The sequence below is a fragment of the Colias croceus genome, chromosome 3 (assembly GCF_905220415.1).
Source record: "Colias croceus chromosome 3, ilColCroc2.1".
In the NCBI taxonomy this organism is placed as follows: domain Eukaryota; kingdom Metazoa; phylum Arthropoda; class Insecta; order Lepidoptera; family Pieridae; genus Colias; species Colias croceus.
The window spans coordinates 5,485,288-5,501,237 of record NC_059539.1 but is presented as its reverse complement, the minus strand read 5'-3'; the positions used below and the strand labels follow the sequence as shown (position 1 = coordinate 5,501,237).

At 32.1% G+C, this 15,950-nt stretch overlaps 1 protein-coding gene across 1 annotated transcript; it reads left to right on the top strand.

Annotated features, from left to right (window-relative positions):
• The first annotated feature begins 987 nt into the window (after positions 1-987).
• LOC123705860 (serine/threonine-protein phosphatase 1 regulatory subunit 10) lies at positions 988-15,826 on the top strand. The gene is made up of 5 exons (XM_045654919.1): positions 988-1,466; positions 2,980-3,077; positions 4,121-4,395; positions 4,516-5,667; positions 14,160-15,826. The coding sequence occupies exons 1-5, from the start codon at positions 1,464-1,466 to the stop codon at positions 15,632-15,634; spliced, it is 3,003 nt and encodes a 1,000-aa protein (XP_045510875.1). The 5' UTR covers positions 988-1,463; the 3' UTR covers positions 15,635-15,826.
• Positions 15,827-15,950: the final 124 nt, after the last annotated feature.

The window sequence follows — 15,950 nt, the reverse complement described above, 5'->3', positions numbered from 1 at the left end:
TACTACAAATATCTTAAAATGGCTCTCCTGTAAAATTGCAAAAACTGTAATTGTGCCCTTGTTCTACCGAAGGTGCGAGTTATATTTGATAGAGATCTGTGAAATTGTGAAATATTTTAATATACAGTTATCTATGAATTAAGTAACGACTAATAAAAAATCCACTGTAGTCAAATTATTGCCTTTTAAATACAAATATAATGAAGTATAACGCCGTTCATTAAAGAAACGAATCTTCATTCTTCAATGGCGGCGCTTATCATTCCCTTCCCAAAATCACTGAAATTTATTTGATTTTCCCTATAATAGTTTTTATCATAAATTTACAATGACAATTATGTATCGATCGACTCAAAAGTAAAATCGACTTTAAAAACGACTTGTAGTGTTTTTGTGGTTTTTAATGTTGTAAAGCTAGGTCAAAACTAGGCACCACAGCTAGGCACATAGGACGTGAAGTCGTAGGAAGTGGTAAGTATTCTTTTCTCTGTCTACGATGCTCTATGATTAATGCCCGGAATGAATGAAAATTTAAATCGTTCATTCAGTACTGCCAGGTTCATGAATTTCACCAAAATTGCAGCACTCTTTAAGTGTAGTGAACATACACAAATATATAATATGAAACCCTGACAAATTATTGATTATATATCTGACCAAATATGTTGTTATAAAATTATTGTATTTGGTATAAAATTGTTATAAGGTCACATAATTTAAAATAAGATTTTATTTTTTTAGGAAAATATAGGAATAGCTATTAATATTTTACCAGTGAGTAAAGGACATACATTGTTTCTAAATCATAGTTTCAATGTAAATTATATTTACATATTTAAATTTTTAACAAACACTATACTATCCATTCGTGGACTTCAATACTAAGATATAGTAACACAGAGTAACACTGTTTTCATTCATTAGTACTTCCGCCGTTAACAGGTCGTCGACTCTTTCAGTCTTTCATTATTGTCATTGTGCTTTAAAATTTCAATTCATTCTTCTACGGGGCATCTCGTTTGCAAGACGTGAATTGAGCCGGTGATCGAATAGGAGAAAGCTATTATCTTTCCCTGGTCTTCAATTGATTCTTAGGATTAGGAAAATTTGTGTTTGATTTTTGAATAAAATATAAAATTATAATCCTCTGAATATTGCTCATAAGATAAAAGAGCTCAATATAGTAAAATAGTTGTAAGGAATCCTACTGATTAGCTAAGTCTAAAAATAATTAGAACTGCCTTAGTGAATTCGTATACTTATTTTTGTTGATAATGTGCTAAAACAATTTAAACGAACTCATTAAACAGTTTATATTGTGATCTATATTGTGTTAAAGCTTGGGAAAAGCTAATGGAACTATGATACGCCATTTTGTATTACAAGCGGGGCGTGGCACGGTATAGTGCGACACGTCATCCACATGTTGAAATATTAAAACGCAGTACATTCACAAAATTAAAATGGTAAGTTAGTTATTATTGTTAATATTAAGAATGATGAAATTTAACAATTATAAAGAAAATAATATTGTAAAATATGTTTTCCCTGTCCAAATATATCATTGACGATCATATTCGACACCTGCGAATTTATCACTATCGAATAATCCTATTTGTCTTTAGACTAAAGCTAAATCTAATTTATAATAATTAGTATCTAATATATGGGCATCTTATTATTAGGTTGCAATATAATATGAATGTAGGGCTCGGCAGACATTTTGTTACGATGTTCTCGGTCCTTCGCACAAACGTGGTACGTCTACATGATGTAATCAACGTGTATGTTACAAATAACTACCAGCTGATAAATGTACGAAAAAAGTACTATCAATTTATTAGAATTTAAAATTTTAACGTGTGCAAGAAGAACTTATATCCTGCGGAGGTTTTTAGTTATTGCGCATAAGTTTGACGTCAATAATTGAGAGAAAACGTAAATAACCTACATACCTAGTTACTCATGAGTCATTGTAGGAAACGAAATTTTTGACTAAAAATTCACTTTGACTACTTTTTACTTTAGTGATAGGTAGGTACCTATCACTTTGCAACTTACAAATTAAAAATATAATATAATTTCTCTGAAATACATACCTACCTGAATCCATCTTTTCAAAATACATTTAATTGTGTCGTTTTATAGTTGACACCATCTTTTCAAGGTTTTGTGTGATATTTTTTGTCTTTGACATTTACACAGTAGATTCAAAATTATTTTATGTTGTACCTACTATATTACTCAGTCTTTCTAGAATTATAAAATTGCAAGATTAATTTATTTTTCTCAAAACTTATTTTTAATTAGTTTCTGTTATTGTCCAAAGTACCTTACCTTTTGATTTTAATAGTCTACTTCATTATCATGTCATTAAGTTTCAGTGATTATCATCATAATTAGATTGATTTATGACATACTTTAATTTGTTTGAATATTAATTGCTTAAGGATTCTCCAAAAAATAACTTTGGGACCGAATTCATAATCACTTAATATATTAAAAAATAAAATATTCTGGGTTATAAAAAATAGTAGGTACACAAACATTCATTCACTCATGATTCATTTTACAAAGTTTTTCTGCCAATCACAATGCTTTCTAGTAGGTATATATATTTTATTGTCTGACTTTAATTTACCTATTAATTTTATTTGTGAGAATTTGTTTCATTAAGTCTCAATATAGATTATTTAATATTATCATCAAAGAGAAGTAATCAATTTTAAAACTTGATTGGATTGGTTTCTATCAAGTTTTAAAATAACAACAATTTTCATATTCAATCATCATATAAATAAGAATTTGTCATTGTTTAAATCTTTTAGGAATGTTGTGTAATGTGTGATATTAAAAAAATAAAAAGTTAAATCCATAAAACCACATAACCCATTTTTATATTTTTAATGTTACCCATTTGATATACTGTTTCAACTGTTTTATTTATGTGTTTAATAATTTGCCATTGATTTGTTGTAGCCACGGATTGAACCAATAAGATTGCTGAATTGTTTGAGAGTTCTTCTTTCCGACTCTGGCGGCATCAAAGATGTTTCAGTTATTGGTCCTCTTGCAAGGTTAGTACGAAAGTTTTATTTATGTCATACTTAGTAGACTTTTTTCTTTTCCCTGTATAGTAGAATTTTTATGTTTAGAAGTGGAATTAATTTATAGGTTTTTTTTATAATCATTATTATTTTCTATTAAATGGAACTTAAAATTCATAATATTATGTGTGAGCTAGATGATACAGGTTTTTCTGTATCAAACTATAATATGTGGAACTATTGTTTATAGAGAGTAATTTCTTAGTCCTGAAATTTATGAATATGATTTGTATACCATACAACAAAAGGAATAGTGGGTTAGCAGAAAAATAAAAATTTTAACTAAATTGTGGTTGCAAACTGAGAACAAATTTCGTACATTAATCTGAAATAACCTATTTCTGTCCATTTTGCATCTCACTCTCACCAAAGCAATGACAGTCGTCTTTGCAAACCTAATGCCTCCTCCACACTACTCGCGAAGTTCCTCGGCGAAGTACTCGGCCGAAGTTGACTGAAGTCCGCGGTGCTACACTACACACTCGTTCAACTTCGCGAGGAATGCATACGTTCATATTCAGAACGAACTTCAGGTAACTTCGTGCCCTTTGACTCGGGCGCAAAAACCGACAACAAACGGAAGTCGGCCGAGGCGAGGTAAAGTTGGACGAAGTAAGCCGAAGTGCCCCTCTACACTATTCTATTCGTCTAACCTCGTTCAACTTCGCGAGTAGTGTGGAGGAGGTGTAAGATTTTCCTTTGTTTGCATAAGATTACATACAGATAATAGTGTTAAAAAAGAATTGGCTTTATGCGACTACTAAGATGTGACAGTTGTTTTGATATTATTATGTAGATTTTACCCCATTCCATTTTATTAACATCTCTACAACATCGAAAAATATGGTGTTGCTTGAATATCGTAATTAAAGGTTTATAACTTTATACTATATTTCACTTTAAGGTTAACTGTCAGTTGGATTTTTGTACAAATTTCTTGTAGCTTGCAACTGTACTTTAATATTCATTAATTATGTTTTATAATAACTGAGAGAGATTTCTTTATATTTCAGATTAATGACCACATATTCAAAAAAGCTGGTGTCTAAATGTATTTATATACAGATTTTAAAATGTACAGACTTAGAATTATTAGCTTTGTTTATGGGTTGTGGTGGTTGGCGATTAGTACATATGTGGCTAACAGAAAGTATAGTAGCACAAAATTGGCCCCTTGTACGAGAATTGTTAGAATTACTCTTACTTTGTCCTGTGGATATTGAAAGACTAAAAACAAATAATAATCCAAAACTAGTTAAGGAGTTATCAAAAGATGGCAATCATTTCGGTAAGTTTTTTGCAATTAGCTAGTTAAGGACCATGATTTATGTTTTGTTACATTTTTTGTCCTAAATATGTTTTATGTGCATTTTAATAAACATAAAATAATATAGTAATTTTTTTGTAGATATCAGAGTTCTAGCATCAAAGTTGGTGGAGCAATGGCTAAAAATTGTCAAAGGTGAACAAGTTACTTTAATATCTATATCAGATATTCCTCAAATTATTGCAAAAGCACAAGAAGCAAAATCAGAAGTAGTTAAACCTGAAATTTTTGAGAATGGTAATGTTGATAACTCGAATGAGGTTAAGTGCGATGAGTCAAATAATACCAGCTATATAGATGCAAATGAAAGTATAAAGGAAGAAAGTCCACCTGAAGAAGAAGATACTTCTGTTGCTGACAACTTATCTGAAGTCAAAGAGACAGTAGAATCAGATAGGGAACAAGAAGCTATACCTATTATAAAATTAAGTTTGAAAAATGGAAAACAAATTATAACACAGGTTGAGGTTGACAAAAGCCAGAAAAAAGATTCATCATCAGACACAGAAAGAGTAAAAGACAAATCAAAAAGTAGAAGTAAAGACAAAGAAAAGGAAAAATCGTCAGAAAGAAGGAGCAGTAGTTCTTCTAAGTCAAGTTCTTCCAAACATTCTAGCAAATCATCCAGTTCTTCAAGTGACAAAAATAAGCATCGTTCAAGTAAACATAGCGATAGTAAAGAAAAATCTAAAGATAAGGAAAAGGATAAACATAGGCATAGCTCTGACAGTTCAAAGTCTAAACATAGTAGTAGTAGTAGTAGGAAATCTAGTTCATCAAGTAGTAAATCAAAAGATGATAAGGATTCAAATAAACCATCTGAAAAAGACAAAGTTAAGGATGACAAAGATGATAAAGCTGAAGATAAACCACTAGTTCCTTCAATCCACAAACTGGGCAAGATTCCAAAGTTGAGTGATGTCAAAAAAGAAAAACCATCAATATCAATAGAAGTCAGGAAGCCAGATGAACCCAAACCTAAAACAGTTAAAACATTTCATTCTAGATTTCGAAAACATGGTCTGGAAGAAGAAGTTAAACCTCCTCCATCAAGAGCGAGTTTATTAAGCAATAAAAAACCTCCCCCAGCTTTACCACCAACTGTTTCAATACCTAAAAGACCATCTCCAGTGCATAATGAAACACCACCAGAAAAGAAACCTAAAATGCTAGAAATCAATGAAATAAAGGAGAAACCGGGTTCTATAAAATTAATACCGGCTAAACCAAAACGTAAGTGTGATTTCTTTTATCCCATATTATCACTGTTACTAATATATTTTATTTTTCCAGGAAATACGCAACAGCCAAAACTGCTGCCAACATTTGCATCATTTTCCATATATAATTTTAAGTGTAATTTGTGTTGTGGTAAGTCTAAAATGTATAACTTGGCGGGTTATAACAATTTATTTCTTGTAAAGTATTTGGTTTTTCAAATAAATGCTAAATTGAATTACACTCTTTCGTTGAATATATGGACCTGATCTGTTTAAAGATGATATGAAATATGCACGAATCATCATTCGGTGGAAGATCACGAGGACTCGCCGCCGAGCCAATGGGGCGTCGACGCATCAAAATGTCTTCGTCAGTCCGTTTTATGGAGAACTGATAATAGGTTCACATGAAATTACACGTAACTCTGACTGTACTACACTTGCAATAAACTTTATTTGAGGAGTGGAATAAACCCAACCTACATGCAATATTAAATAACAGATATCTAAAAAGCCTTCATTCATATTCATGAAGGAAAATTATTTAAAGCAATTATTTCTGGTTGATGAATCTGGCATAATTATATTGAGTTTTATTAAACAAAGCAAGAATACCTTTATCTCGAATTTTAACTAGAGAAGACGTACTCAGCTTTTTTGTGTGACCCCTTGTTTGACAACATAAAAAATTATATTTTGATAGTTTACATAACTGTTAAATGAGTAATATAAAATAAAAAATGAATTGTATAATTATCTCCTTTAGTCTTCTACCGGGAACTGAACTTAACATTTTTTTTCTTTTTATTTAAACACTGAATAATTAAAAATATCTTACTTACCTGGAATACTCATTGCTATAAGTTTGATTAGTAGGTTAAGTGATAGATTATAATGAGCAGTATAAATATTAAATAGCATGTTGAGATGTGTTCATTTTAATATCATACAATATAGAATAATGCAATCTGTAGCTAAGTACTTCAACAGTTTTGGTTTATACGCTACATAATATACTTAAATAAAGAAAAAATACGTGTGCACATAACAATCAACGATGTGGTGATAAATTTTTCAGAAATCATCGCTTAAAATTTCACACCACAATGAGCGTAATGCCTAATGCTTGCCAGATGAAATCTACCAGAAGTTATTGCATTTATATCTTCCTAAAGATTAATTCAGGGCATATATAATTTAAGATTTTAAATTAATAATATTAGTTCCCTATTTAAAACCGACAGCCTGAATTTTCGTCATAAATCTTCGTATCTGTTCGATTATTTGCGTAAATTAAGTTGCTAGGCAATAATAAAATAATCCAAGTAATATCATAAGCAATTTATAATTTCATAAAAGAAAGCACTAGTTTTATCAAACGCGAAAGTTCCCACATTACATGAGCATCTAAGCTTTGCGGGTGAGTACCGACATCAAACGTTTGTTCTATATAAAAATCTATGAAGTATGAAGATCTAGAAGTACGTTTTTAATTTCCTAGCCAAAGCCACTCGAGCTAGACTAAAAAAATTGTGGCAAAGTACCTCACGAATTTATTATCAAGGTTCAATGTACCTCAACAATTTAGGGGGGCAATCGCCTCATCCATATAACGGGCCTCTGGCTAGTATTACGTTCAGAATAAATAATACCGATTGTATCGCATCTTAAACTAGGTACCTTTCGATTTGTGTATCAATTAGAAGGCATCGTTAACAGGACAGGTAATAATCGGTAACAAAAGTTTTATTTTTCCAGTCTTTAATTCAGATCACCGTAATTTGAATTAAAAGATTCTGCCTACTACAAAGTATCATACTATGCCCGGAAAAGGAAAGTGCCAGACAAAAAAACAATCTTATTGAAAATTATAAGGCTTTGTCCACTAGGTCGGTTCGTCGCCGATCAGCACAGTCACGAGGCATGCACGGTGCGTCACAATTGACAAACATAGGCAATTTTGATACGCTCTAGTGGGTAGAGTAGACGATATCGTATTGTTTTCCGATCTTGATCCTTTCCCGCTAGAGCCATTTCAGACTAGCGTATTTTTCTGCGCGTTTACGGTTGTTCAGTACGTACACGCTGCATTAAGTGCTTGAAAAAAATCAAGACTCGCGTAAACGGGCTTATTTCGGCGTGTTCACTCCAACCGGTGGAGTCGTGGCAGTATCGACATGGATTACATATACTAGTGCGCCTATACGCACACATAAAACGCGACCTAGTCTGAAACCGCTCTTACGGTCAAAGTGTTAATTTATAATTATAGGTATTCAAGTAAAAAGCTTTAAAATGCACGCCGTTCTTGGGAATTACGTAGTACGTACGTCATAATTTTTAACGATATACGAGTAGTTTTTCCATAAAATAATGTAGCAGACAGCAGGCACTAGGTGTAGGTTTCATCCCCGCGAAATTTTATATATAAAATATGTTAAAAAACAAATTTCAGCAGCAATAAGTAAGACTGGTAGGTATGCATTTTCTGATCGTGTTTATAATTGAAATTACAAAGGACTCCACAAGAAACTCGAAAAACAAAACTTTCTCGCTGAGTTCTTCCTGTTCTATTAAAAAATCCTTGGAATTTATATATTATATGTATATAAATCTAGTGTTAGGTAAGGACAGGCTCGATCAGATTATTATTTGTTCTGAGCGTAATAGAAGTGATGGATCCTCGCTGGTGGATTCGAGAATTCAACGTAATTTCTTTCTATATTGTTGTAGTAGGTATACATATTGGATCTTGTTTATAAATTCATGAGCATTGGATCAGCAAAGCAATGCCGCATTTTTTTTCAGTCTAGCTCGAGTGGCACCGCTAGGTATAAACACGTGTATAATATTACCAGAACACATGATCTTAAGTGTAGTGAATTGCTATTTTGATCCGCGACAATGAAAAATAAATGAAATTAATTAAATTAAAAATTAAAAATATGCCTTCTCCATTAATGGTTCTTAAATCAATTTTATACACAACTAGCTTTCTGCCCGCGGCTTCGCCCGCGTTTTCAAAAAAAACCCGCATAGTTCCCGTTCCCGTGGGATTACCGGGATAAAACCTATCCTATATCCTTTCTCGGGTATCAAAATACATCTATACCAAATTTCATGCAAATTGGTTCAGTAGTTAAGACGTGATTGAGTAACAGACAGACAGACAGAGTTACTTTCGCATTTATAATATTAGTATGGATGTAATCAAATGGTTCACCGTAGAACTAAAACTTTTGATCAAAATGAGTATCCACTAGACTGGGCCTACTTTAATAACACTCCGTTTTTTAACCGACTTCAAAAAAAAGGAGGAGGTTATCAATTTGACCGGTTTTTTTTTCATTGTCACGGTGAAAGTGCTCAGTAATTTCGAGAGAATAATTTTTGGTCACCCGTCACTTCATACTAAAATAATGGCAATTTAAATATACAGCTTCAACGATGATATACGTAATTAAAATATTCTTAAAACGTAGATTTACGAGAAACTTTTTGAGTACCTATTATTCTTAATTTATTGTTTTTAAAACTGCCACTCCTTCAGACAAGAATTCGTAGGTAGCCTATATCTTTATGGATGAAAAGTGTGCTTTCGAAGTTGATAATTTATATTTATCTAGTAGATAATAACATTAACGTACCTACTAACCTACCATACTCATCTAATTATTCGTTCGTGAAATACAAATCTACTTAGAAATATTAAGTTGATATTATCAGATACCTTGTTTTTTTAATCATTACAATATATACTTTTTACATAATTACTACTGGTACTGCTCGATTTTAGAAAAGGATTTGTGAGTTTGAAAATGATGTCTACAAGATAAAATCATGCATAAAGTCCAGACAAACGGTCTAGTTAATAGATTATTAATAATATTATTAAAGTAGTCTTATCTCAACGTAACGCGTTTTTTAAGTTGCAAGATATTGTCCAGATGTCAAGGAACTGTCTGTAACTATATCTAGGTATAATACATACTAATTTATTAGCTAAATAGATAGGTACATAAATAACTATAGATTTGTTTGAACTAGCTTGTATTACCTACAAGGTAAAGATGTAAATATAGGTGATGTAAAGAATAAAGGAATCATATTTTATTAAACCGATGGAATAGGTAGTAAATAGTAATAAACAATCAAAAGCCCTCTTCTTAAGAAATTATTAGAAGCGATGGAGCATTTTGGAATCACATAGGTTCATGTTATGTATTTGATTAAATAAAAACTTAAATCCTACTAGGTACTAAAACACGCTCTAAAAATAACGAACTATCAGCGGACAACGAAGAGGCTTCTAACGACCTTATTTGTCTAATGATTACTAGTTTAGAAGCTATGAGGGAATGAGATGAACATCCAGACCCACATACATACCTTCATACTGGTCAAAATCATAATCCTACTTTCGCTTCGTCAGGCAAAAATACGAAGTAATACAATAGCCTAGGGACTCTAAAGAATCAAATTATGTTTTATTAGAAAACCATGAATTATGTTTAGTTTTCTTGTTAACTTTGAATGTAGATAATATAACGTTGCTTAGAATACACATAATATGAATACATATTCAATAGCTCTTTGCGCTATGTAGTCTGCAAGTATTATATTTTGTTCAAATTTGTACTGTTTAGTTCAAATATGCGACTTTCATCATTAATTCAAATTATATATCTTTTAAATTTCAAACGCTATTTTTAAATTCCAAATTCATTTAGATGCAATCTTTTCAGTATTAGTATCAGTAGTAGGTATTAGGTCATATTGTTAATTAATTGGTTTAAATATATTTTAATGTACCTGCTTTAATAACAAGGCTAATTTAAATAATTATAATTTGCGAAGATAAGTATGCCTATAATTATGATAAATAGTACAATTATTTATTATATCAGTTATAAGTAGTTTTGCATGTTAATTTTAAAGTATGCTTTGACATTCATAAAAGATAATTTCTTTCTTAACTTATTTTAATTTGCATGTTAAACTAGGTCTGTTGAAAAATTTGTTTATTTTCCTTTGCCTAATAATTATGGTGTAATGGTTGAGTGTGCACATTCCGTAAATATTGCAGATATCAAAAAACTTGATATTGAAAGTACCAAACGTAATGAGTAAAATGGCAATAATAACTTTTTAAAAATAATACGAGAAATATCCAAAAATATTACATTAGACACTCTCATACCTACATTTTATTTCCCATACATTTTGTATTCAAAGCAGATTTTCTAAGTGACGTTCTCGTGCACAAAGAGGAACTATTTACAGTTTCTAAATGAACTTTCCTTTAAATTTGTGAAGTAATGAAAGAAAAACACCTAGTTTTTTACCTGCAAAAGTTACGGAATAATCGCCTGTGCACACTTAACGATTACACCCTGTATCTATACATATAATAAATCTGTAGAAGGGAGCGTTCAAGTATTACGTAACGCAATTTTTGTATATTTTTGACCCCCCCTCCTCCCCTTGTAACGCACCATAACGTTTTACTATACCCCCCCCCCCCCCCAGTCTCAAAACGTTACGTAACACTCAAGTGACCATTTTTACCCTAAAGTTGCAAAAAAGTATATTACAGATTTTATCCTTTTTAATCCGCAACACCTACGTATTATGTTTATTTAATCATCATCACTAACAAGTACTGACAAAGAGAACAACAATAAATGATGTTTAATACAATCTAGGGATTCCCAGTGAAATATAAACAAAAAGGTTTGCCAACTTACGAGAACAAATCAAAAATGACGACCAGACTAATACAATTAAGGGATTCCCCGTAAAACGTAAATGAAAGTGGTTGCCAATTTTGGAGTTTTAATTCACTAATTTTTTATAAAAAAAAACAATGTTACGTAACGTGTTGTAAGAAAGACCCCCTCCGCCCCTGTAACGCATCGTAACGTTTTACGAGACCCCCCCTCCCCCCAAATTGCGTTACGTATTACTTGAACGCTCCCGAAGGGTCAATTCTGTACATTGAAAATATTGAAAAAATAAATACCAGGGGGTGTTACTGGATCGATACCAAACCCAAATATGTGATTAAAAAAATTTTTGTCTGTCTGTCTGTCTGTATGTGAAGGCATCACGTGAAAACTAACGGTTCGATTTCGATGAAACTTAGTATAATTATACCTTATTATCCTGGGCGTAAAATAGGATACTTTTTATCCTGGAAAAATACGTAGAAAAAAATTAATCTTAATTTTTCAGTTTTATCCATAGACGTTGTTCTGTAGAACCGCGATCAAACGTTGCGTATTATTATAGGCCTATCCGTATTTGGGTCCAATAAATATTTATAAGATGTCATTGTCAGAGTTAGTCAAAATGGATAAACCATCCACGCGAAGACCGACATCCGCGCGGACGGAGTCGCGGGTGGAAGCTAGTATAAATAAATAAAGTAGTTAAAAAGACCGAAAATACACTAAAGAAACGTTAGGTATCTCTCTTCGACTAGCGTTCTTCATGAAATGTGTCACACATCTAACAATAATACACAATTAAAATGTATGTCTAGAGAAGTTAGGTTTGGCTTGTGCGGTAAATATTTGCATACCTACCTATTTGCGTAATTATCTCCCGCACCGCTAATAACCCGGTTTCATATCCGAGCTTTCGCGTAGAAAAAAAAACACACTTAAATGCTTTTAATTAGGTACTTACATTTATTATTTTTAATAATTGTAATAAAAACCTGAGCAACGCCATTTTAAACATACGTCACGGTCATACGTAATATTTTAATATGAACATGAACAATCGTAATGGGCTTGGTGAGATTTAACAATTAACATCAACTTTCTCTTTTAATAGTCGATTTATATTTTATAGTTTACCGTTAATTTAACCCAGATACATTTTCAGAGTAAATGCTAGCATCCACACAGTATAAAAATCGAAACAAAGTTTTTTTTTGTTTACAAAATTCATTAGAGATACGCTCCGTGTTAACTGCTCGAGCCGCCCATGTACGGCTGCTCTAAGAAATGCCCTCGTTATTATATCAATACCAAATTGTATTATATTTTATTATAATATAATGATTTGATTATTTTTTTAACTGTGAAACTTTAAACGTACATCGAAAAAAATAACCTGTTTTTATCACTATTTTACAAATTTTAGGTAAATGTGCCTTATTCGGGTTCGAATCCTGACTTAATTCAGTTATGTTGATTCTAACTCATTTAGTTATTTTTATTATATCCATATTTTCTGTAGGTACCTAATCAAAACATGGCGCAAATGTGATATTTAAATGAATTCTATACAAGCTTTCATAAGCTACGTATTTTTTAATGTATACATTTTGTGGAGAAAAATTAGCTTTATTCAGCCGTATTGACTATCGATCCGTCCACGTACCTACTAGGTACAAGTACCAAATAAAGAATATACCTATTTTAATTTTAAACTTCTTTCAATTGATACCTACATCTTAAAAAATAGATTTTTAATTCACGCAGAAATTTATATAGGTAGGTACGTGATTCGAGTACAAACACAGAAGACGAAAATTAAATAGGTAGAAATATATTTTTGTTTTCTGTTCGAATAATTTTAAATATATGTATGTATATGTAATTTTATATTTCATAAGGTTTATCATGACATAAATACTACTTACAAAAATTTATCAAAATCGGGCCAGTGAGAGGTAAACATTTATACATATTATCTAGTATATCTACTATACAGATTAGTAATAGGTATATTTTTGTGTTTAATATTTATTAATTAAACCTATTAATAAATTTATTAGGTCAGAGTATAAAATGCGATAAATTATTTATTTATCCGACGTATTCAAATACTTATCTGAGTGCTACCATAGTGTGCTGTTCATAACGAAAGGTGACATTGTATTATGAACTAGTTTTCTTATTTCTACCGAGACCTTGCTTGCGTGCACTTCACCTTGTCGCACCACAACTGTTTTCTAATTTCTATGCACATAAGTAATATTTTCGCGAAAAAAATTGTCTAAGGCTCTCTAGTCTCTAAGCTACGGTAGCTATGATATATGTATTATCAAAATGAATCCAAGTCTATTATACCACTCAGCAGTCAGCTGTGAAAATGTAACATAGATTGGAGTGAGGATATATATTATATAGATTAGAGTCTTCCATAAGTTTCTTTCGTTAGCTGCATGCCGCGTCTCCGCTCGGTTTCGAAATTTTAATTTTATATGAATAAAGATGGATTGCATAAATTTTATATTTTTTTTTACTCGTTGAGATGGTATTTTTGGTTTGTAATAATTGAGTTTTTTTTTTCTATTAAATAATAAGTCTACCGATGCACTTAATACATCCTGTTTTAACACACATTTCAAACCAGATTTGGCATTGTTTCAAATTGTTTTATATCCTAGATACCCGCAGTTATACATTTTATTCTTATTTATTGACGTGTTTTAAAATGATTATATAACTTGGCCTGGCTATAAATTATAATTAAATTATTTTGTTTCAGCGATGGTACTTCAGGAGAGTGACATGTTTATGGACGCTCTAAATGCTTCTGCAACTAATAAAAAAGAACCAAAGAAAAGAAAGCGACGGACAAGTGGATCTAAAGATGGTAATCCTTCAAGTGATGGTTCTCCTCCCCACACACCTACTATAACAAGTCCTAACAGTGAAAATAAATCTGTACCTCCAAGATTTTATCAAGATACTTTAGATAACGATGAAAACAAGGATAGTAAAGAAAAAGCAGATGAAAATAAATCGGAGAATGAAACTTCTGATATTTCTGAAAATAATATAAGTAAAGACAATAAGATTGAAGTTGAAGAACCTCATACGTTAACAATAAATGGAATAAAAGGGGTTCTTTGCTATCACAAAAGAAAAGGTCCCAAAAAAAGCATAAAATGGAAGCCTGATTCAGAATTGGAAGAAATTCAATACTTTGAACTAGACGAAACTGAAAGAGTGAATGTTACAAAGACGTTTACGGATATGAAATACTTAGAAAGAGTCCATGAAAGGGAAGCATTCCAAAAAGCAAGAAATCTCATAAATGATGATGTTATGGAAGAAAAAACGAGTTGGAAACCTTTAATTCTCATAGATGTTGAAGGCCAAACTCCAGTTGAATATGGCAAAAATAGCAAAGAAAAAGATATTCAAGCAATCCGGCAAAAAGGCACTCTACAACCATTATATTTTTACAAATCAATGATTCCTGATTCACCACTTGAGCCAGATGTTGAAACACACACATATTCAGAGCCAACTATTATACCACTTGAAGATGTAACAGGAAATCAAGATAATATAAGCGATTTCAGAAATATGCCATGGCCAGAACCTAAAGGTAATGCCCCTCCAACTACAACCAATAATACGAACGTTGCTCCAATATTTCCTACAAACATGGCGCAATTTCCAGCGAGCTTTCCTGGTCCACAATTTCCAGGTGTTCCTGGTTTTCAAGGACCACCAATTATGCCTGGTGAATGGCCTAATGGAGTGCCACCTATGATGCCAAACGGAATGCCTGGCACAATACCAACACCAGGTATGCCTCCTGGTCCTATGCCGCCTGGTAATCTACCACCTGGATTAATGGTACCTCCCGATAATATGATGATGGGTCCTGATATGTTTGGAGGACCTAACCCTATGTTTCCCGTCGGTCCTGACGGCTTTAATATGCAGCAAAATATGTTTCCTGTTGATTTTAACATGGGTGGACCACAAGGACCACCCGGGCCAGATGGGTTTCCTGGGCCTGGAAATTTCCGTGGAGCTATGCGTGGGCGTGGCGTAGGGGGACATTGGAGAGGAAAAGCCCCTGGCAACTGGGACATGTCCCAGAGAGGCCGTGGAGGTCGCGGGGGTGGACGGAAAGCTGTTTGTATATATTTTCAAAGAAAAGGTTCATGTCGACAGGGTGATAATTGTTCATTTTTACATCCGGGCGTCAACTGTCCATTCTAAATTTCAATTACCTAAGTGAATATAACACATTAAGAAATAATGTACATAAGATATGAATTAATTAATTTTTATATTTTTGCCAAAAGACTGCTATTGTAAATATTGTACAAATAAGTGTAAATATCTTAAATTAAGTACCTATTCCAAGTTTGTTATACAAAATGGTGCAAATAAAATATGTTACATGATAAACACTTTTTTACTTATAACTATACATATATATAAAATCCTATATTGATCTAAGAGCTGGCGGGGGATGGACCTTCACCGATCTGATAACCAGATGAGATGTATTTTTTATCCAAGATAATTAAAT